This window comes from Toxorhynchites rutilus, chromosome 1 (genome assembly GCF_029784135.1).
Source record: "Toxorhynchites rutilus septentrionalis strain SRP chromosome 1, ASM2978413v1, whole genome shotgun sequence".
NCBI classification, from domain to species: Eukaryota; Metazoa; Arthropoda; class Insecta; order Diptera; family Culicidae; genus Toxorhynchites; species Toxorhynchites rutilus.
In genome coordinates, this window is record NC_073744.1 from 12895361 (window position 1) to 12918995 (window position 23635).

Sequence of the window (23635 nt, forward strand, 5' to 3'; positions counted from 1 at the left end):
GAAATGTTCGAGTTATAAGCATTCGAAATACGGGTAGAGTTAGCACACAAATCGGCAGAACAAATGTTTGGGAAAAAGGAAGTTCTTCCAGTTTTCATGAATTTAAACCGTTTAGAAATTAGCGAATTGTAATGTATAGAATATCAAACAAATGTTAGAGAATTTCGATTGGTAGGCAAATCATGAGAATTCATTCACAGTGAAAATAGTTATTAACGTTAACTTTATTTCATGAAAACGTGACCTGTTTTCTGATTTGGCACCCTTCCTAAAAGACGTAGTTCCATGTCAAAAAAATCACTGACAGTTGTTCATGAATGCTCCTTGTAGCAGATAAGGATCGCTCTAGAGTTAGTTCTGCAGCAAGAATAGCTATGTTGGAAACTTAGTTTAAAATCGTGGGCGAACAACAACACCTGAAAGAGCAAGAATTGAACGCAGGGAAAAAGTTGAAGAAACGAGAAAAAGAGGCGTTAGGAGGAAAAAATAAACATTGAAAAAAAGAAAAGAAAAAAATTGTTACTGGTTGCATCTAGGACACGACCGCAGTTTTCGACGTACAACTACGGAATTATATTATTCAATGCACTTGTTTATCACTTCGGATATTATTTTAGAGTGCATCGAAATTTTTGTAATATCTTTTTAGCTATTTAATTTTTTATTACTTCAGTAGACTCGAAAGAGTCGAGTAGAGTCGAAAGAGTCGAGTAGAGTCGAAAGCTATCAGCACTTCTCGTTTATTTGGTTCAATTCGCATTAGACTTTCTCCTTCCCACTCAGATATCGATCACAAACTATGAACCCTATTGCTTCTATATTCCGCTTGAGATGTGATCGAACCCTACAACATCCAACAGTAAGGTTACCCTGCTGGAATTCGAAAGCATACTTTCATGAAATATACGTTTATCTAAATAAATGCACTGTATATCTTTATTCCAAAATTCTGGATACTCTTCCATATCCGCACTTGAACAAAAAATTATCGTCTGCTGCTCTTCTTTGTCGTAGCACACCTCGATACAGAGGGCTTCCCCTTCTTGTATCGAGCTGTGTGTTAATGTGTGTGAAATCAGCATTAGGCATGAATGATATCCGCTCGTTGTGTTATGCTAGCTCACTCGCATCTGTGTTTTCATTCTTTTTTATTTTTGGTTTCCGCCTCTAGCCCTGAGAAGGGCCCACGTGGAAAGAAACTCTATTCCATACTCCTCCTTCACCCGACAAGAAAACCTCCTCTCTCGCTCGACGCTCTGCGGCAACCATGTTGCTTCGATGACCACCAAACGAGAAGTGGTGTGGCTTCAAATAGCGGATGACTTATTTAAAACAAATATGTTGAAAAAGGGGAGGAACGAATGTATCAGATGCTCGTTATAGACAGCTCTGTCTGGGAATGCACACAAATCGGCAGAACAAATGTATGGGAAAATGAAAATGCTTCCAGTTTTCATTAATTTAAACTGTTTAGGCATTAGTGGATTGTACGTATAGCATATCAAACGAATCTTAGAGAATTTCCGATTCCATTGGTGTGCAAAGTATCAGAATTTATTCGCTGTGAAAATAGTTATTAACATTAACTTTATTTCACAAAAACGTGACCTTTATTCTGATTTGGCACCTTTTCCTGAAAGACATAGTTCTGCGTCAAGAAAAAAGTTGCGAGAGTCGGTTCGACTGCAGAAGGAAAGCTATTCCCATAATCATGCGGGGAGCTTTTGAAAACATGGGACTGGGCCGCTAGTGGAAGGTAGTAAAACTGACGAAAACGATGGGGCAACATTTGACATCCAAGCCATTGAAGCTTCCGCTTAAACGTTCATATTTTCAACTCGGACGTGAATTATTTACGCGAAGGGGGTTCTCGTTACCAGGGTTGCCATAATAAAATCTGTGTTTTTCGTCTCAAAAAATCTTTTTATCTGAGTTTTTCTCAGAAAATCACAGTTATCTGCTATGTTCTACTAGTCGAGAACTTTCTTTTGATACATTTTTGGGCATTTTTCATAAATAACTGTGTTCTACTAGTCAAGCCTTTTCATTTGATACACATATTGATGGGGTTCTAAGAAAATAGGTAATCCGCCATTTTGTAGTAGCCGCCATCTTAGATTTGCATTTTTCATAAATAACTGTATTCTACTAGTCAAGCCCTTTAATTTGATACCCATATTGATGGGGCTGTGAAAAAAATGTATATGGCGCCATCTTACGGTGGCGGCCATTTTGGATTTGCATTTTTCATAAATAACTGTATTCTACTAGTCAAGCCCTTTCATTTGATACCCATATTGATGGGTTCTGAGAAAATATGAAATCCGCCATTTTGTAGTGGCCGCCATCTTGGATTTGCATTTTTCATAAATAACTGTGCTCTACTAGGCAAGCCATTTCATTTGATATCCATATTGATGGAGTTCTGAAAAAATGTGCAATCCGCCATTTTGTATTGGCCGCCATCTTGGATTTGCATTTTTCATAAAGAACAGTGTTCTACTAGTCAAGCACTTTCGTTTGATACCCATATTGATGGGGTTCTGAGAAAATATGTAATCCGCCATTTTGTAGTGGCCGCCATCTTGGATTTGCATTTTTCATAAAAAAACTGCATACTACTAATCAAGCCCTTTCTTTTGATACCCATACTAGCTATTCAATATAGAATGATTATACAAATTATTCAAAATTTCCGAAAATCAGAAATAAAATACTCCGGATAATCGAATCCCGGATAATCGAGTCTCCGGATAATCGAGTCTAAAATTCCGGATAATCGAATCCCGGATAATCGAGTCTCCGGATAATCGAGTCCGACCTGTATAACTACAGGGAAACTTTGATATAACGTACCCTCGTTATAACGTACATTTTACCTCGATATAACGTACACATTTTCAAAGTGTGAAGGAAAATTTTTTTCAATACTTTTTTTCTGATAGAACAATGAATTATCCGTATTGTGATGCTAAAACAAGTTTTGTGACTTCAATCAATTCCGAAATACAGCTGGTTTTGTGATTCCGGATTCTAAATGAATCAAGCTTTAATCAACAGTACGAAGGGAAACATCATGAGAAAGGCTGGCTTCGTCTTCTGATTGAAGTTATTCATTAACTTTACTAAAACAGCAACACAATAATGTATTATAGACTACGTTTGTGAGTACTTTATTATGCTTCGATATAACGTACAATTCGATACAACGCACAATTTTGAAAGTGAAATGTACGTTATATCGAAGTTTACCTGTATTGACTATAGATGCCGTATTGATAGTAACCTTATGTTTGAAGAATTTCATGACTTTTGAGTCACCCTGTACTTTAGTAGAGCTGTCGCATGTCAAAATACAAATAAAAACAGAAATTACTCTCTCGACTGCCATTCGACCGTAGTTCTGTGCCCATGGTATCTAAGGAATTTCTCGTTAAAATTTAGTTTATTCAATCTGATATGTTGGACAAATCATCAGTTTGGACGACTGTTTACATATTCTAGGAGAGTTGAACAGATATTTTGTTTTATCTCAGCGAATAATTAGCATAGAAATTATTTTCATGTTTGGGGACAAAGTGGCCATAGGTGAATAACAACTTACAATGTTCTGTTTACTAAAGCTGATATACCTCATCACATTCTGCTCTTGAAGAAGATCCTTTTGTGGCTTTGATATGGATAAATATGCCATTCCAACTAAATCAAGCCTCATTATGCGGAACGTTATGTGTTTCTTACCACGCTTTTGTATGCAAGAGAAAATTTAAATTGAGACTCTATTTGAACAGGCCAAGCTTATTTCATTCATGTACCTACTATAACAAATATGATTTGAACAAATTTGGACAAAAAAAAACGCATAAATCTATCCCATTTAGCTTGATATGGGCGGGTGACCACTTTGCCCCCACTAGGTTACCACTTTACCTCCAAGCGAAAAAAAAGTTAGATTTTTCACCTTTTTTTCTAATGATGAAAAGTGTACTATTTTGAATTTTTATAGTGAAAACCGTTTGCTATCATGATGAACAGTGAGTTGAACTATAATATTCTACGAGAAACGGGGATTGAATCGGTATGTGGACGCTGGAAATGGGCATATTCCTTAGGGTAACCACTATGCCCCCACTTCCCCTGCTTGGTAAATACTTATCAGAAGTCTTGTTCATCTTTTAAAATCTCACACAGCTATACATCACGGTTTCTCCAAGTAAAAATAATTGCGACCAATACGACATTCATGTCGAAATTCAAAATGACCGCAGAGTTAAATTTATAAGTTCAACTAGCTGACCCGGCGAACTTTTTCCAGCCCAAAATTGATTTTGATATGAGTACTTTCGAGCTTTCTCGATCTTTCAGAAAGGAAAGTTCGTGGCTTCAATCCTAGAACAATTTATTGATCAATCTTTTAGCATTGGCATTTGTCACTGCTAGAGTCGAATGAACGTTGAAGTTTAAATATTCTATAATAGAAAATAGAATTCAATCTATAATTCGCGATGATTATCAGATTACCAAGCTCGAACGCAGTTTCAAACTGTTTACTACCGTAAAAAATATTTTTCCGAATTTTTCTATTTTTCTCCATAATTTTCAAAAAAAATAGTTTTTCTTACCATTGCATTCGTCTACGGCCAGAGAGGGCGTTTTATTTTATTTTTTCAGCTCAAATCGGACAATCTTTAATCTAATTTTACAACCACAATTTGACGATTCATTTTCATTTTCCTCCTGAAAATCCATTATTATTTACTAAATAGCGATACATTTATGTCAATGTCGTCAAAATTACTTCCAATCGAAGAAATTAACTCCAATCGGACAAACTTATCATTGTAGAACAAATGCGTAAGCAATTTGGACCATAATTTACAATGCAATTTGGCCATAACTAACGTTGTATCGTAATTTTGAAAAATCTGTAAATCTGTATGAAAACCAGATGTATCTACAGATTCTTGGTTTTAAAAAGTCTGAAAAATCTGTATAAATATAGATTATTCTGTAGATATGGTAACCCTGCCCGTTACCCGTGCGTTTTGAACAAGATCACGTGGAAAGAATCAAGTTTTTGGTGACCACTGTGACAGATCATTCTTGAATATGTAAAAAAAAATTTATTAGCTATGCAAGCAGGACCCGAGGACCCTGTCAACAAGTCTCCATGACAAAATAAGGGCCGAAAATGAAAATAATAGCCAGAAATCGTCAACAGTGGTCTCAGAACATGCTTTCCAGTTCTTTCTCTATGGAACGTTGGTTATGTATTGAACGAATGATCAATTCGATATTGGACTACTCGATCCGATTCAAATCACCGTATTATTGAAACGTGGAGTTTTGAAAGAAATATCTACACTCCATTGTATTAACTTGGAGAATTTTCCATTCGATTTGGGCAAAAAAAAAACTCCTTTAAATCTTCCATTTTCGATGGAAGCACACGGTTGTTTGTTTACACTTTAGCATTAATATTGGCTCGAAGAGTAAACAAACAATGTTCCACTAAAAGTAAGTGGAAACGTGGAAAACCTCTGTGATGTTCTTTCTCTCTCTCTCTCTCTCTCTCTCTCTCTCTCTCTCGCTCGCGATTAATGTCTTCACTCGGACCCAGTTCTCACTAATTTTTGCACGATCACGAGCTGAAGCGTTTTCACTGGCGATTTTCCCGATCGTGCGCTCTTTTTGTGCACCGCCGTCGCGATCAACAGTCGATCGAGTGTGGCTCCGACGTGCGGACGTATTTTATAAACGGGAAAAATCCGCTCCTTCCTCCTTCTCCTGATCTTCCTTGTCTAAATTTCGCCTCCGTTGTGTGTGTGCGTTTGTGTACACGTATAGGGATTTGCCTGCAAGCAATCTTCCACTTGTTCGGAACGGAGATCCTAACCGTTGGACAGAGAGAACCCGTCGTGTTCTTCGAACCGTGTCGCGTCGTGCAAACGATCGTGCAGCGCGTGTGCGTGTGCCTAACGAAGACGTTGTGAATTTTTCACCGGAGGATTCTCCGTCACGGATGATCACACAATCGGGGGGGGATGTTTAATAGAAGAATTAGATGCGAAGCGAAATGTGAGTGCAACAGCTTCAGTCCGAGCGATGGTGTAGCAGTTTCCACCGAGGTGCGATCGAGATCGTTTGGAGCGGTTTTCCCGAAATACCGAATTTTCACTGCGAAGTATGTCCAACCATAGACCATAGTCGGTTAGAGTGCGCGCGCGGACGACGGAGGAAACAGATTGAGCGTTGGATTTATTGGTGCAGATGGTGATGTACGCTCCGGCGAATGGTACGAAAATTTTCATTGCGCAAAAAAGTGATAAAACTTGAAAGGTATTTTTCGGCAATCCCAAAAGTCTGGTTCGGTCGGCTGGGGGAGAATGTAGCACTTTACGGCAGAAAAGAGCGAACGAGAAAAAAGAGGCCAAGAGTGTTGGTGAAAAGAAAAAAAAAGTGGAAATAAATTGAAATTCGTAAATTTTTTTTCGAGAAAACATCAACAGCGTGAAAATAAAGCAGAAAACTGCAGGCAAGCGAGCGAGAACAACGAGAAGAAAATCGACAAGTGCTTTTGTGTGAGGACGGGAATAGGTAAAGTGGTTCCGTGTGCATTTTTTGCTTCTCGATTTCCGTTCGTGACCATTCGGACTGACCGGGAATTGAACGGAAATAATCGGTGGGGACAAAGTGTCTAGCTTGGCGGCGACGTTGATGTTGAGGTCGAGAAAAAGTGCAGAAAAATTGATCGTGATCGAAAGTCTGTAGGTGGTGGCAGAACAGTTGGAGATCGCGGGGACAACCTGTATGTTTTATGGCGTTTTCTTTTGTAGATGATTGTTATGTTTTTCTAGCGTGCGAGATGGATCAACAATTCGCAATTCAAATTCCTTTGATCTCCCAAGAACGTGTTCAGAAGTAGCAGTTTAAATTTTTTTTCGAGTGACAAAATAAATGAACATAAAAAAGAAGATATATTCTCAAACCGATCGCACTTTGAGTTGGGTGTCATCGTTGCTGCTTACGTGGTATCACTCTGTTTACAGTCGTGAATACCGGATGTTTCATCGGGAGCGAGTGAATGCTGGAGATTAATTTGCGCGTTTGTTGATCGTAGGTCCCGGACTGCGAGGAAATCGATTATCAAAAATTCAAACGCTACTAAGCTCCCAAAATCGTCGATTTGTTTACAGTGTTTAATTTTCTTTCAAATTATAAATCAGAACTTCAGAGTTTGGCTGTCATCTTCTAACTCACTCCGTTCCACTTTATTAGTCCTTTTAAGTGTAATATAAACAATACATTGGAATGATCGAGAACAGTTGTTTGTTTCTGATATCAAGCCCGCTAGTGGGTTTGAACCAAGTGGTCGAATATAAAACTATTACAATTCTCCTCCCTTAAGATTCTGATAGAATGATTAAATTCAAATGTAAAATACTACAATGTTATGCTTAATTCGTTGATGTCTCAGAACAATCACTTATTTCAATAGTATTAATATATTCAAAAATAAACAAACTCACTACGTTTACTACTGATCTTACTTCGTTTCGATCGTCTTAATGGAGACGTCTGAGGGTGTCTACGCTTTCGCGTTCCGGATTTTCTTTCCTGTCGGCTATGTTCAGAATGTTCGATTTCAACTGGGCTGTTTGGAACACTAGTTGAGCTGGATCGAACGGCTGCATCGAACAAATTGGAGTCCGATACAAACCCGTAAAAATCTTCTTCGTCGCTTTGAATTGCCTGCTGTTGTTGATAATCATTTTCGGTATCTTGGTTCACTAGGCACTCTGGTGAGATCTGATCGAATAAAATTCTTGTAGACTTTCGATCAAAAGGCTCTTCCACCAAACGTAATTGATGTCGATGGGCGGAAAACAATCGACCGCCGAGTGAAACCTGGAAAATATTTGTAGATAGCCGCTTAATAAATTTTGCTCTCAACCACCTACGCATATCAGTAGGGTTGTGGTTTTTATAATATACAGGATCACCTGGTGTCAGTTTTATAAAAGGATCATGCACTGAGATATTAGTTCGATCTTTAAGGTATGTTTCATCATGCTGTGAATTAGTCAATTGTTTTTTGTAGTGTTTTTTAGGGTTAATGAGATCCAAATCTGTTTTTGGTTTAAAAGTGAAAACTCGCTCTGAAGGAAATTGACCATTACCCAAACAAGTATTACGGTAATTAAAGAGGAAATTGTTAACTTTTTCCTCTGTGTCCATCTTTTGCATCCGTGGGTCTAGTAAGTATTTTTTAAATACTTCCTTGATTAGTCGCACCATCCTCTCAGCCTGTCCGTTGCTTTGCGGGTTATACGGAGGGCTCTTCAAAACCTTTATACCTTGATTCTCTAGAAACTTGATGAATGAGGATGAATTGAAAGGAGGTCCTCCGTCGGTAACAACCACATCCGGTAACCCAAACCGTGCAAATAATGTTGTAAATCTCTTTAGAACTTTTTTGCAATCGGTTCCTTGTGGCATTATGTCCAATTCTAACCATTTACTATAGCTGTCAACAATAATTAAAAATACTTTTTGTTGGAAATAAAAAAAATCAGCATGCAGGCGACTGAATGGACGTGTTGTGGGTATCCAAGCGTTTTTTGTCTTAGGTTTTGGCACGATAGACATCTCTATACAGGTACGGCAAGATTTGATGTAATTTTCAATATCTTTGTTTAGCCCAAACCAATACACACTTCTTCGAGCCAATTGCTTAACTTTTGAAATCCCTGTATGATTTTTGTGCAATATTTTCAGAATAACGTTTTGCAAAACTTTCGGAATAATCACTCTATCTTGAAACAAGATACATCCATCAACTAATTCAAGATCCTGATAATGTGCCCGAATATCCTTGAAACATGTATCAATCCTATCTGGCCAACCGTTTGAGATAAATGTCTGCACTTGTTGCAAAAACTTATCCTTTCCTGTCTCTCGTGCTATCTGTCGATAGTCCATGGGAAAATCCGTTGAAAAATTTAAGTTTTTAATGTATTCTCGCTGCAATGACTGAGGAATTTCGTCCGATAGCGGGAATCTCGAACAAAAATCGGCATTCTCCATTTTTGTAGACGGTCGATAAACTATGTCGAAGTCATATATTGAAAGTTCCATAACATAGCGTTGTAATCTGGTAACATACATTGAATTACGACCTTCTTTACCAAAAATGCCAATGAGTGGCTTATGGTCAGTGTAAACTGTAAATTTCTGGCCATAGAGAAACTTATGAAATTTTTTTATAGTGGTTACCACTGCTAAAGCTTCCAGATGTAATATGGGATACTTGCGTTGGGCATTATTAAGAGAAAATGATGCAAACGAAATTGGTTTCTCTATACCATTAACCACATGAGCGATAACACCACCGATACCATAACTGGAGGCATCAGAAACCACTACTACAGGTTTTCTTGGATCAAAAAATTCTAAGAGATTTTCATTCAAAAGGTAATTCTTGCATTCATCAAAGACTTTCTGACATTCGCTAGACCAATAAAACTGAACTTCCTTTTGCAGTAATCTGTAAAGACAACTCAAACGGGATGACAAATGGGGGATGAACTTTCCGTAAAAGTTCAAAAGTCCCAAAAATGCCTTTAATTCTGAAACGTTTCGTGGTGGTTTCGCTGCACGAATAGTTTCTACCTCTTGCGGACATGGCATTAATCCTTTATCTGAAATAATGTGTCCCAGGTAAGGCAATGATTTTACAAAAAAATTGCATTTTGTTAGATTCACTTTTATGTTAGCTTTAGAAAGACGGTCTAAAACCAAATAAAGATTTTTTTTACAGTCTTCATAGTCAATCCCGGCAATTAAAACGTCGTCTAAATAACAAAATACTAAAGGTAAACCATTCAAAATTTGATCCATAACCTTTTGAAAAATCGAAGCGCTGGATGATGCACCTTGTGGTAGTCTTGTATAAGTGTAGAGACCTTTAAGAGTATTGATTACCATAAATTTCTGCGATTTTTTTGATAACTTCAACTGAGTATATGCTCCAGCAAGGTCTAATGAACAGAAAACCTTAGCACCCGCCAAAGAAGCAAAAAGGTCCTGAGCATTTGGCAAAGGATAAGTATTAGATACGATCATCTTGTTGATTGAAACCTTGCAATCAATTACCAAACGAATTCCTTGATCTTTTTTTACAATAACCACAACAGGCGAAGCCCACTCACTTGCCTCTATAGGCTTAATCACTCCATCTCTTTCTAAAAGTTCAAGATGTTCAATAACTTTTTGTCTGAGCCTCAAGGGAACTTGATAGGCTTTCTTGAAAATAGGTCTATCTTCCTTCAGAATTAAGTCTCCTTCAAACCCAACTATAGGATCAGAAAAGCTCTTTTTGAAAATGTGATTAAACTTACTCTTCACATTTTCCACTGTACTTTCAATCTCCCTCTCCGAGATCTGATTTATCCTCGCACAAGAAAATGGCGTACGCCATTCCGGGAAGAACAAATCGAGCCATTTTCTGCCAAAAAGTGGAGTAATTCTGCGCAATTTCTTATTATTTTTCAAAACCACCAATTCCATATTGTGCTCACTAATTCCATTTATGCTTACAGATACCAAAATGCTTCCTAAAACTTCCAATTTAGCTCCATCCACAACGGCAAGGCGATTGTTGTATGATTCCAGCATTATATGTCCAAATCGACTATTATATTCCTGTTCGTCAATAACGCTAACAGCAGAACCACAATCAACTTCCATGCGCGTTTTCCTATTTTCGATAAAGACTTCTATGTAACAGGGCTCATTCAGATGCTTGGCAGAAGACAGTTTCATACAATTTTCTTCTGATTCGGACCCGCTGTCTTTAAGATCCTCTTTCAGACGTTTAAAATAATCAGTCCTGCTAGCAGTTTGAGCCGGAGAAACTTCAGTATCATCCACAAATTTGACATGCATCTTTTTTTTTCTTTTCAGTTCGTAGCAATATTTTTTTGTGTGCCCCTTCTTGTTGCAAAAATTGCAAAAGTATGATTTTCTTTGGCTGGAAAACGACCTACTACGACTACTACTCCTGCTTTCATCATGTCTATTTATCCTTTCTCGGCTTCTGGGACGATGTGAACTGTAAACCTTCCGCTTGCTGCTGTCTACTTTCGCCACTACTGTTAGTCTATTATCGTTCATCATTCTTGTGCGTACGCCAGCAACTTCTCTGTTGACAATAATTTTTTCAGCTTTAGCCAAAGTTAATTCTTCCTCTTCAATCAGTCTTTGCTGAACCTGCTTGTCTAAAACGCCCATTACTAATTTATCTCTAATGGCAGTTTCCTTAAACGCACCAAACTCGCAGCTTTCTGCTTGTAATTTTACTTTAAGAATAAAATCTTCTGCTGTTTCAGATTCTCCCTGCATCATAATATAAAATTTGTATCTCTGAAACATATCTGTATCTGCCTTGTCAAACCGTCGCTTTAACGAATCAATAATGGCCTCATAAGTCAGAGTAGATAAATCTACACCTGGATGTAATAGCTTTAGCTCACTGAATGTTTCTCTTCCACACAGCGCAAGGAAATATGCAATTTTCTCCTCCACTGGTATTTTATTAATCTTAAAGATCCATTCGATTTGCTCAACATATTGCGCGAAACTGGTTGAACCAGGAATATACGCTTCAATGGAGCCTATTAGCGGCATTGTTAATCTGATAGTACAATAAAATGAATCAATGAGTGCAAAAACCAAAACGTCTGAATATAATTGCTTCTAAATATATGTGTTTCCAAAAAATTGATAATAAATTAAGGGAACTTCTTTTATTTTTATCATTGACCAAAAATGGGTGCACGTACCTTATTTTCTGTTGTTCAATCAAAGAGAATCGAATCGACCGACCAAAATCTGGCTCGGGCAGGCAAAAACACTCAGCAAAAGCAGCAAAAACCAGCAACAGCAGCAGATACCAGCAACCACAGGAGCACAAACAGCAACCATCAACAAATCGCTCAATCGACAAATTTTGCCCCAAACTCTGGTGACAAGATGAAACACTGCTACCAAATTTCACTTTCACTTTCACTTTCCACTTTTATCCTCGTCGCCACTTTAATTTTCTTTCAAATTATAAATCAGAACTTCAGAGTTTGGCTGTCATCTTCTAACTCACTCCGTTCCACTTTATTAGTCCTTTTAAGTGTAATATAAACAATACATTGGAATGATCGAGAACAGTTGTTTGTTTCTGATATCAAGCCCGCTAGTGGGTTTGAACCAAGTGGTCGAATATAAAACTATTACACAGTGAACAGTAAACATCATAGCAAAACATCAACTTTTGTCTATGAACTGTTCGCAGAGTCATGTTTTCTGACGATATTTTCGTACCTATTGGATTGAGAACAGGCCCCATGACGTCTGGTACAGTAGATATAATTATGCTGCTCACTACCGTTTATCCGTTTTCTCTGTTTTGGATATCCTTGAGTGTTCGTTCATCTTTTTTGGGCATCATTTTTAACACTAAACCTACCACGAGCGGACAAATGACCCATTTCAAGCATATAGTCAAAAATTTCTTGCAAATAACATTAGGCCGTATGAATAAAAACAAAATTCACCTTTACTTTACTTCATTCGAGCAGTCGAGCAGTGAGATTAAGTTTTTACTACGTTTGGTATGAATGAAAGAAACAACAAAGTATTTACTTTTCGAAAATGGATGTTTAGCTGATTTCGTATGAATCACCAAGTATTTACTTCGTTATTATCAAGTATGCTCATGAGCATACTTTGGATCTGAAAACACTATCATTCGTTTTGATGTCATATCCGATTTATGTTTCATGCTGCTATCTTGCGCTTGAAGCTAAACAAGTTAACGATCCGCATTGATGGCATTGAGCTTCGTTTACTAGTTTAGGGGAGCGTAAAAAAATTGGTTGATTTTCAGGCGAAATGAACACGTTTTAAAAATTTAAATTATGAATGAAAAATAACCTTTCCGTACCAATTTGGCATTCTGTTTAAATGAAAAACACTTTTGTTTGCAGGTGGTGAAAAAATGTTGTACGAATATTGTTTTTGAAGACAACTTTATATTATAGTGAAAAGTTTCAGTAATGATGTTGGAAATGAATAGACAAAGGGTTAAATAAAAGTCGGAAAAAAGTGTTTTAAGTGACTAAATAACATGATGTGAACATTTTCATTCAAATTTGAAAACTGGCTTCGTGTCTTCTAATATGATAGGTATTACAGGTATTACTAACGAGATAGGGACCCAAACTATGGTCCCTAATTGAAAGTCGCCACCAGACGTCGACACTATTCCTTTTTCATCGCGAATTCACGCTTTGCCCAAAAAAACAAAACGTTTTGAAACGAAACCTAAACAATCAGTTGATAGATGTTTGACAAAGTAAAAACTATGTTCGAATTCGAAAATCAAATTAGTAAAGTAAACTTTTATTCATACGGATTCAGGTAAATACTAGGAAAGTTTACTTTACTTGGAAACGGGCAGAATAAGTAAATACTTTTTTTTTATTCATACGACCTATTGTCACAACATAATTTGCCTACCCTACTTTTTTTAAAACATACATCGAATGTATTTTTCAGTGTTTATTCCTCTCTTGTAATTTTTTTACTGAGAAATATATGTAATCTGTCCTAACTACCGCAACGGGTCATTTGACCCGTGCAAACATTCATATGATACAGTGGTAGACATTTGTTTAGCCGCACCCTATTTTTCATCAATATTTTTAAAAATAAGTTAATACTTTGTACAGTTTTGTTCATAAAAGACTATTATTGTTTATTTTCATCGAAACATATTGGAGTACAAATTGGAAATCGAAAATCGAGCACAACGTGAAAATTGTCCAATTTAAAACGCTTATTGCTCAGTCATTTCATGATGGATTGAAGAAATTTTTACGTCGATCGATTTCGGCACTCCATAACAATTATTTATATTGAATAAAATATTATATGTCATGAAACTAACTATCAAACAATTGATAAATCTCAATCCCTATCCTAACGGCAATATCCACTTCTAATTGGTCGAAATTGACGACACATGCGGTGGTTCCCTAACAGAGACATCAAAACCAAGCTGCCTTGGGGACATCGGCATTGCTAATACATGAAAGTAGGGGGAACTTTTGTTCCTACCGAAATGTGTTCCCTAACAGAGACATCAAAACCAAGGTAGCCGAGGGAAATCAGCATTGCAATATATGCAAATCGGGGGCATTTTTATATTGCACCCTATTTGCTACATAAAAATTCCCCCGAGTGATACAATTAATTCTAGCACATAAAATTTAAATTTGAAACTTTAATGTTGGTTGCTTCATGAAATTTCATATCAACGACCGATCGTGTATTGTGAAAAATTTAGCTTAAGTGTAATTGTAAAATTGTATATGGTAGCAGTTGTGTTAAAAATGACTTGATATATGAAACGATTTATTTCAATTTTCATAAAAAAAAACCAAGGTGTGTTTCCGCTCGAGAACGGGTCGTTCGATTTAAGCTCTCTGTTTTGTTGTGTTCATTTTCACCCAAGGAATGTTCATGCGGCGAGAAAAAGTTGGAAAAGTGAAGAAATATTCGAAGAAATGATTTCCCATATGCATACATATAGTATTAGATGTTGTTAGTCCAATTAAAATTCGCATTGGGATGAATAAACACTCAGAAAGTAAAAATTATAAAACAAAATTACCTTTTCCATTTCAAATATGTTTTCTCTATATAAAAATAACATGTTTTTACTTTTTAGTTTTTCACATCAAATTGATAATTGTGTTCGATATTGGCAATTATCTTATATTACATTGGTGAGATTTTGCCGCATCCTAAAATTTCAATAAAAGAAAATTTGTGCGGTAAATTTCGAGTCCAATCGGTAGCTAATATTTAGTATGTCCACCTCCATTTCGGATCACTTTGAAAACTCGGTTTGGCATTGAGTCGGACAGCTTTTAAAGTGTTGCCATATTGATTATAGCCCAACACTCCTGAATTACTGCCTTGAGACTGGAAATGTTGTCAAATTGTCATCCGTTTGCATAGACCATCTCGGCCAAGATTCTCCATAGGTTCTCTATGGGATTGCAATCGACTGCCAGCAGGTCATTCAAGAAGCGGAATGTCCTTCTCGGCAAACCATGCCTTCGATTGCTTGGAAACGTGGATCTATGCATAATCCTGCTGAAAAAACAGGAAGTGGGTTATATCTATGGTATAACCGCGAGGGTGACGTAGGACTATCGTTGATTTAGAGATCATTTGTTCGAAGTTGAATCTAAATCCATTCTGAATGAATGAATAAATGAATATTTGGGGGACTTCGAAAACGAGAGCGTTACGTTGGAGGCACAAGTTTTTATGCATCCAATATAGGATACGAAAAACCTTGTTCTGAAGAATAATCTTCAGAAGCTAACCTGCTAACTGTACTTGATTGACAAATCACAAACCCAAATGTATTATATGGATATTTTATGGATAGAAAACATTAAAATAAACTCTTTCGCTTGAATGTAATTTTCAATTCCAAGGGGAACTGGCAGATTATTTTCCAGCAACGATTAGATATTAGATACTGGAAGCCCACCAGTGGTTAATACTAACTCGATAACCACCTGTTAATAGTACTTGATTGAAAAATATTTGGTCACAGTGTTACACGGATAGAAAACATTCAAATAAACTCATTCACATGAATGTATTTTTGAATTCCCAGAGGAACTGGCAGATTATTTTCCAGCAATGATTAGATCTTTCCGGAACTTTCTCGATGCTGAATGGCATCCAAACGGAAAGAATTCTGCGCGTGTATGTGTCGATCCTTCGCCGTTCACCTCCTCCAGCACGTTAGGCAACGATGTTGTCTTGTCGATGTCCTCACGAAAAATGAATGTGTCTCAAAAAAGGAAGGTCTTGTATTATAGAGACTTTAAACTTTTGCAGTTCATTCGTCTCTAGCCTTGAGAAAGGCCCTTTGAAAACTCTACTCTATTTACTCCAGCGCTACCACCTCCACCCTCTTGCCTTGAGAAAGGCACTCGATCCCTCGCCGTCCAGCTCGTCCAGCAACGATGTTGTCCAGTCTGTGTCCACACAAAGAATGAATGGGTCTCACCAACAGAATATCGCTTAAGTATGCTTTTTGTGTGTGATTGAATCGAGAGAAGGTGTGGTTTACGATGGCAATTTGGAAGGCAAACTAGAGGGGAATGAACTCTCTGAGCTCGGAACTTTCGGTGACTGAGCAATAATCGATTGCGGGCGCATACAATATTGGATACGGAAATATCCTACTGATGGAGAAGAATAATCTTCTGAAGCTATCCTGTTAATTGCGATTGATTGAAAAATCACAAAACCAAATGTATTTGGTCACAGTGTTACATGGATAGAAAACATTCAAATAAACTCTTTCACATGAATGTATTTTTAAATTCCCAGAGGAACTGGCAGATTATTTTCCAGAAAAGATTAGATCTTTCCGGAACTTTCTCAATGCTGAATGGCATCCAAACGGAAAGAATTCCGCGCGTGTATGTGTGTGTAGCGATGTCTTCCCGGGGAAACGTTTGTGGCATCACTCTCCTCCTGATGGATTCCCTGCTGGCCTAGGGTGCACAAACAGGCTCTTGGTTACACCGTTCATCCGCGCTTTCATGATAAACGAAGAGCTTCACCACAACAGCGACAACATGCTCCAATCGCTGTTCAATTAGAACTGAGTGAATTTCCGAGCGGCGCTCGCTTATATACCGATTGGTGATTTCAATAGCCTGTTTTGAAAGCAAATTTAAGACTATTGAAACAAGTTTTTGGATCAGAAAGTAACAAGTATAGAACGCGTAGACATTTTATCTTTCGAATGAAGTGTTTATCATACCATTTCGTTCAGTTGTTTAGGAGCTATTAACGCTCAAAATCTCGGTCTCCGGTGTAACGCTTTCGTTTTCGAATCTTTGATTTTACACCCCGGTATAGAAATGAAAGACGTAGTCCTACGTCAAAACGACATCCTCGGTAGCGTTATTCTCAATATGGCCAATCAAAACGTCCTCCAGTTATTAAAGATACTTTTCGAAGTTCATTCGGGTGAAAATGAAACAAATGAGAAGCTTACAGTGATAGGAAACGGCTCCCCACACTGTCAAACTTCCGCCACCAAAGTTTTGCTTCGATCTCACGACATGCCGTTGACTTTAATTGTACCAATAGCAACTGTAACAGTCCGGACCATTCAAATTGAACTTTTTTCGCCGGAAAATACAACATTTCTCCATTCTAGTTTCGATTCCATGTATTGCCGGGCGAAAATGAGATGGTTCTGCTTATAGGTGGCGGTCAGTTTCGGCTTCCCTTGAGGTTTCTTCCACATTATGTTTGGAGACTCATTCAAGATGCGCGCAACATGCCTCTTCGTTACTGGAACAACCGATTCTGCCTTAATGTATGAGCAGGACATCGTTTCCTGGTTGCTTCGTGTCTTATTCGATCTTTAAGACGCAAAGTAACTTTGGTGTTCCCATTTGTTGGTCGTTATATCCATTTTTTTAGGCACTATTGAAAGAAAATCCGTACCACTTTCTCAGATCGACCAATTTTTGTTAAGATCGAGCGGTTATAAAACTTTTGTTCACTGAATGTCTTTATTATTTTCCGCCCCTCTTCCGTCAATAAAGGGTGTGTCACATCAAATTGCATCACGGTAGAAATTCGCCCAGTAGACCGATCCTTTTGAAAATTTTAGACAGTAAAATAAAAACTATTAAACAACTTTTGGCATTTTATTTTTATTCATACTTCGAGCCCAAGCCCGTATGCTCGCACCTTCCTCTTTACCCCGTCCATAAGGTTCTGTACAACGTCAGGTTGTAGTTTTTTTTGAACAGAAATCCATTTTCTCTTGAAGTCCGCCTCCGATTTGACAACTTTTGGGTTCTTCCGGAGGGCCTGCTTCATAATCGCCCAATATTTCTTTATTGGGCGAAGCTCCGGCGCGGTGACCCCGTTGACTTCGTACCACTCCAACACGTCCTTTGAATAGTGGCACGAAGCGAGATCTGGCCAAAAGATGGTCGGGCCCTCGTGCTGCTTCAATAGTGGTAGTAAGCGCTTCTGTAGGCACTCCTTAAGGTAAACCTGCCCGTTTACCGTGCCGGTCATCACGAAGGGGGCGCTCCGCTTTCCGCAAGAGCAGATCGCTTGCCACACCATGTACTTTTTGGCAAACTTGGATAGTTTCTGCTTGCGAATCTCCTCCGGAACGCTGAATTTGTCCTCTGCGGAGAAGAACAACAGGCCCGGCAGCTGACGAAAGTCCGCTTTGACGTAGGTTTCGTCGTCCATTACCAGGCAATGCGGCTTCGTCAGCAATTCGGTGTACAGCTTCCGGGCTCGCGTCTTCCCCACCATGTTTTGCCTTTCGTCGCGGTTAGGAGCCTTCTGAACCTTGTATGTACGCAGGCCCTCCCGCTGCTTGGTCCGCTGGACGAATGAACTTGACAAATTCAGCTTATTGGCGACATCCCGGACCCAACTTCTCGGATCACGTCTAAACTGCTTAACTACGCGCTTGTGACTGACGGAGCATCTATTTTTGCCGTTCTTCACCTTCCGGTCGATGGTTAGGTTCTCGAAGTATCGTTTTAGTACTCTGCTGACCGTGGATTGGACGATTCCCAGCATCTTACCGATGTCCCAATGTGACAACTCCGGATTCTCGAAATGAGTGCACAGGATTATTTCACGACGCTCTTTTTCGTTCGACGACATTTTTCCAAATTTACGAAAAATTGACAGTGAAGCATGGCCAACGTGATCTATACACTCTTATCTGATTATAAGCGAAAGCTGAAGATATAATTCCGAAAAATTAAATTTCTACAGCGTTTTTTCCGTGATGCAATTTGATGTGACACACCCTTTATTCTTGACTTGGCTGGAATTAACCCATGGATATTATACAGAGAAACAACAGGTGAATACAAATTTATGACAGCTGAAGTTTTTCAACAAGAGTATCAGGAAGAAAAATAAGTGATAGCAAATTTTAGTTCGGATTCTCGTTTACCAGTGCGAAAAAAGTAGAAACGTCACAAATAGGTTTCTTCAAAGAAAGCAAAACTACAAACATCTATTTCAAATACAACAAATATGTGTGTGGAAGATGAGCCTTCGTGAATCCAATAGTTTATTAAATATGCGTTGATTTAAGTTATCACATATTTATTTTGTAAATTTAGGATTCAATTGAAGAACCTTTTTTTTCCGTATTATATTTTTTTTAATTTAATGAATAAACAATTGTGACTAAAAAAAGTTTTTTTCATGTACCATAACAATACATTTTTCGCTATACATAGTGATTTATGTATAATTTTCAAGAAGGGTAGGAATAGGTAAACATGAAACATCGGTAGGTTGAGTGTTATCAAGTTATGCTCAGCTCATTCGAATTAGAATGAATATAACCCATTTGAGCAGTTTCAATCGTCAGGCGAAAGCGTCGGCTTTTATTTTGAGAGCAAAAGACAGCAGAAAAGATCAAAATCAGTGCCACAAATTATCAAAATCTATTCACGAATGAAGAAATTAGCTATTTCCCAGTGTCGGATGAATTCTCTTCTGTTGACACTCAACACCATATCTGTTATAATGAGTATAACACAAGAGTCGAGACGCGTGAACTTTGTCTGTTATATTGAAACAGCATGAATGAAAGCCTGCATTCAGGCACTTTCATTACTGTCAATAATTTCAGGTGATTATCACGAACATTGAGTTGATCTTCATCGCTCGCAGTGATTTTTTTTTATTGAAATCGTGTTTTATTTTCATATTTAGAAAAGAAGAAAGAACCAGGAATCCGGAAAAGGCAACATTAGTTTTCGTTGAGCGTTGACCGTTGTGCGGTGTTGACCGGCTGAGTGAGGTTTAGCGTTGAACGGCGTTGAGTTTCGTTCATTTTTTATACTGTATTATAGTGACTTTCAACACTTTTTGGCTGGTTCGTCACTTTACTTACATTTTTGGAAAAATGTCGAGAGTGAGAATTGAACTCGTTACCTTTAGCGTGAGAGGTCAGGTTCGTTTCCGTTTCCGCTTTCTATGCTCTTTTGCTACCGCCATTTAGCTCAATGTTTTCAATAAACCGGAAGCCATCATCTTCTTTTCCAAAATGGCATCGGAATACGATATTCGACTTCTGCCCTTTCATCTAATACCCATATCGTAGGGGTTTTATATCATTGCCAGTATCATTAATTAGGTTATTTAAGGCTGATTTAGACGATGCCAGCCATCGCTCTAGTTGAATTATCCAGTGAATAGAGAACAGACACTCTGTTCAAGTTAGAGGCCAATTACTTGTTCGATACTGGTAAAAGTAACTTGAACAGAGTGTCTGTTCTCTGTTCACTGGATACTTCAACTAGAGCGCTGACTGGCATCGTCTAAATCAGCCTTTACAGCCAGTATCATTAAACTAGAAATCAAAACAAGATTATGTTCGTTTTTCGCTCGTCTGTTATTGTCACCCATTGCCCATCTAATTGGGGGTGTATGACATTTCCGGCCAATCGGGAGTAGATTCATAAAACATATCAAGGGTTATACTATACATTCCATTGCCGAAGTCGCCAAAAACCAAGAATTTTGTGTTATCGATTTTACTCTCAATTGGTTGACGTTGAATTGGTTGACGTTGAAATTTGATTTTCACACGCAACGATCTTCAATTTCGACGTTACGAATATCATGAACAAAATGAAGATGCAAATGAAAAATGAACTTCATGGCAAGCTGATGTTTGCTGTTCATTCCACTGGTGTTCATTGATATTGTTGTTCCATATTTATCGACTCTCTCTTGAGCAGTAGGTTATCAATACAAGGCAGGCTGAAATTCGTCGTATTTGAATGTTGTGAACGTGAATATTTTCAGCACTGATCAACATTGAAGAATCGGTGTTTCAGTATGCGTAATGGATACATACAATCGAAATTGATGCTGGTTGAAGAGAAAGGAAGAAGTAAAAATGTAATTTTCATCTTTGAGTTTCGAAATTTTCAGGCCTTGCACCGTGCGCCTCCGCGATAGGAAAAATCCGGAGGAGACGCCTGGCCCATAATTAATGGCAAAACAAAAAAAAAACATTTATGCTATCCTCGATCATAGAAAGAGAGCAAAAAAAGCAGTCCCACACCGTCGGCATCGGGTTAGACGTCTAACCCACGCATCAGTGTATTCGGCGTTTTTTTCATCTCAAATCGGAAGGTTGCGGCGAAGCGGGTGTAGCAAAAACAAAGTCCGAAAAAGAAAACCGCCAGCCAGAAACCAAATTTATGACCATTTTTCAAGGACGTTTGAATGTTTGTGTGTGTATGTGTGTGTGTGATGTGCGTGTGCGGAAAAATGACTCAGACAATAGAACGAAATCTGGATCTATTTTGACTTTCCTGCGATCGGCGTGGTTTGATCGGAAAGAGTATCCCCGCAAACGCTAGACACACAGTTCAAGCGATTGGAGGCATGTGTTATTTTTTTTGCAAGCCTCTGTGCATTTCAGGAGAGATTTTTGGTTGCTCTAGGACATTGGTATTTGAAATATGTCCATAAGGAAGTGTGGAAAACAGTTAAGTTATTCTGAATGTTGACGTATTTTATAGAATAGAATATCGATTGAAGTATTCGGCCGATCTTTCCTATCACTACATTAGCGTGGTACACAAATTACTTAACACTAAAAATGCGGTTTTTGACCGCAATAAGTAACGCAAGAGAAACCGAAAAAGTACTATAAAAATGGTATCGAAAAGTTGCAAGATCGCTATAATCGCTGTGTCACCCTCGAAGGCAATTATATTGAATAATATAATTGAATTTTGCAAAAAAAAAAGTTGTTTCACTGACAATTCACCAACTTCAGTCGAACTGTTACTTTAGCTTCTTTTGAGTAATGAAAATATCAACTTAAAAAAATCAGATATCTGCCCTGATCGAAATCAAATGTTCATACGGAAGTTTTTTATGTACTTCGGAAGAACTTTCGACAAGTTCATGGAATTTCTAATAAACAGAGACGATAATATAGTGCTTACATCTGTTGGGATTGATGTTTTCAAACCATCTGGTGTTTAGTTTCTCATTTTTTATCCATTAAACAATTTATCAACAGGTTGATATTGAACCCTAATGATATGAGCTACATAACTAATTATCTTCACCTAATTACATTCGAGATTGCTTGAAAAAATTTGTTGCGGAGGTTTGAAACAAATCGTTGTAAAGGGAGGTTTGAAAATGAAAGATCGTTGTAAAGGGTGTGTCACATCAAATTGCATCACGGAAGTGTATAGAGTGTATAGATCACGTTGGCCATGCTTCACTGTCAATTTTTCGTAAATTTGGAAAAAAGTCGTCGAACGAAAAAGAGCGTCGTGAATTAATCCTGTGCACTCATTTCGAGAATCCGGAGTTGTCACATCGGGACATCGGTAAGATGCTGGGAATCGTTCAATCCACGGTCAGCAGAGTACTAAAACGATACTTCGAGAACCTAACCATCGACCGGAAGGTGAAGAACGGCAAAAATGGATGCTCCGTCAGTGAAAAAGATTACAAGCGCGTAGTTAAGCAGTTTAGACGTGATACGAGAAGTTCGGTCCGGGATGTCGCCAATAAGCTGAATTTGTCAAGTTCATTCGTCCAACGGACCAAGCAGCGGGAGGGCCTGCGTACATACAAGGTTCAGAAGGCTCCTAACCGCGACGAAAGGCAAAACATGGTGGGGAAGACGCGAACCCGGAAGCTGTACACCGAAATGCTGACGAAGACGCATTGCCTGGGAATGGACGACGAAACCTACGTCAAAGCGGACTTTCGTCAGCTGCCGGGCCTGTTGTTCTTCTCCGCAGAGGACAAATTCAGCGTTCCGGAGGAGATTCGCATACAGAAACTATCCAAGTTTGCCAAAAAGTACATGGTGTGGCAAGCGATCTGCTCTTGCGGAAAGCGGAGCGCCCCCTTCGTGATGACCGGCACGGTAAACGGGCAGGTTTACCTTAAGGAGTGCCTACAGAAGCGCTTACTACCACTATTGAAGCAGCACGAGGGCCCGACCATCTTCTGGCCGGATCTCGCTTCGTGCCACTATTCAAAGGACGTGTTGGAGTGGTACGAAGCCAACGGGTTCACCTTCGTGCCAAAGGAAATGAACCCGCCCAACGCGCCGGAGCTTCGCCCAATAGAAAATATTGGGCGATTATGAAGCAGGCCCTCCGGAAGAACCCAAAAGTTGTCAAATCGGAGGCGGACTTCAAGAGAAAATGGATTTCTGTTAAAAAAAAAACTACAACCTGACGTTGTACAGAACCTTATGGACGGGGTAAAGAGGAAGGTGCGAGCATACGGGCTTGGGCTCGAAGTATGAATAAAGAGAAAAGGCCAAAAGTTGTTTAATAGTTTTTATTTTACTGTCTAAAATTTTCAAAAGGATCGGTCTACTGGGCGAATTTCTACAGCGTTTTTTCCGTGATGCAATTTGATGTGACACACCCTTTATTCTGGTAGAATGGAGCCCAGACAATCGAAGCGTACTCTAAAA

The 23635-nt window shown here is 38.5% G+C and overlaps 1 protein-coding gene across 6 annotated transcripts in view; it reads left to right on the plus strand.

Annotated features, from left to right (window-relative positions):
• The first annotated feature begins 5735 nt into the window (after positions 1 to 5735).
• LOC129762023 (uncharacterized) overlaps positions 5736 to 23635 on the plus strand; it is a 74411-nt gene continuing 56511 nt past the window's right edge. For 3 of the 6 annotated variants that reach the window (XM_055759980.1, XM_055759976.1, XM_055759977.1), the window contains exon 1: positions 5736 to 6295. Coding sequence is in view for 2 of the 6 variants with exons in the window: in XM_055759976.1 (XP_055615951.1) it covers positions 6271 to 6295 (25 nt within the window). In the remaining 4 variants the exon portion in view is untranslated. Of the gene's footprint in view, positions 6598 to 23635 lie in introns of all 6 variants that reach the window. The other 3 variants (XM_055759978.1, XM_055759979.1, XM_055759982.1) reach the window with 3 other exon arrangements.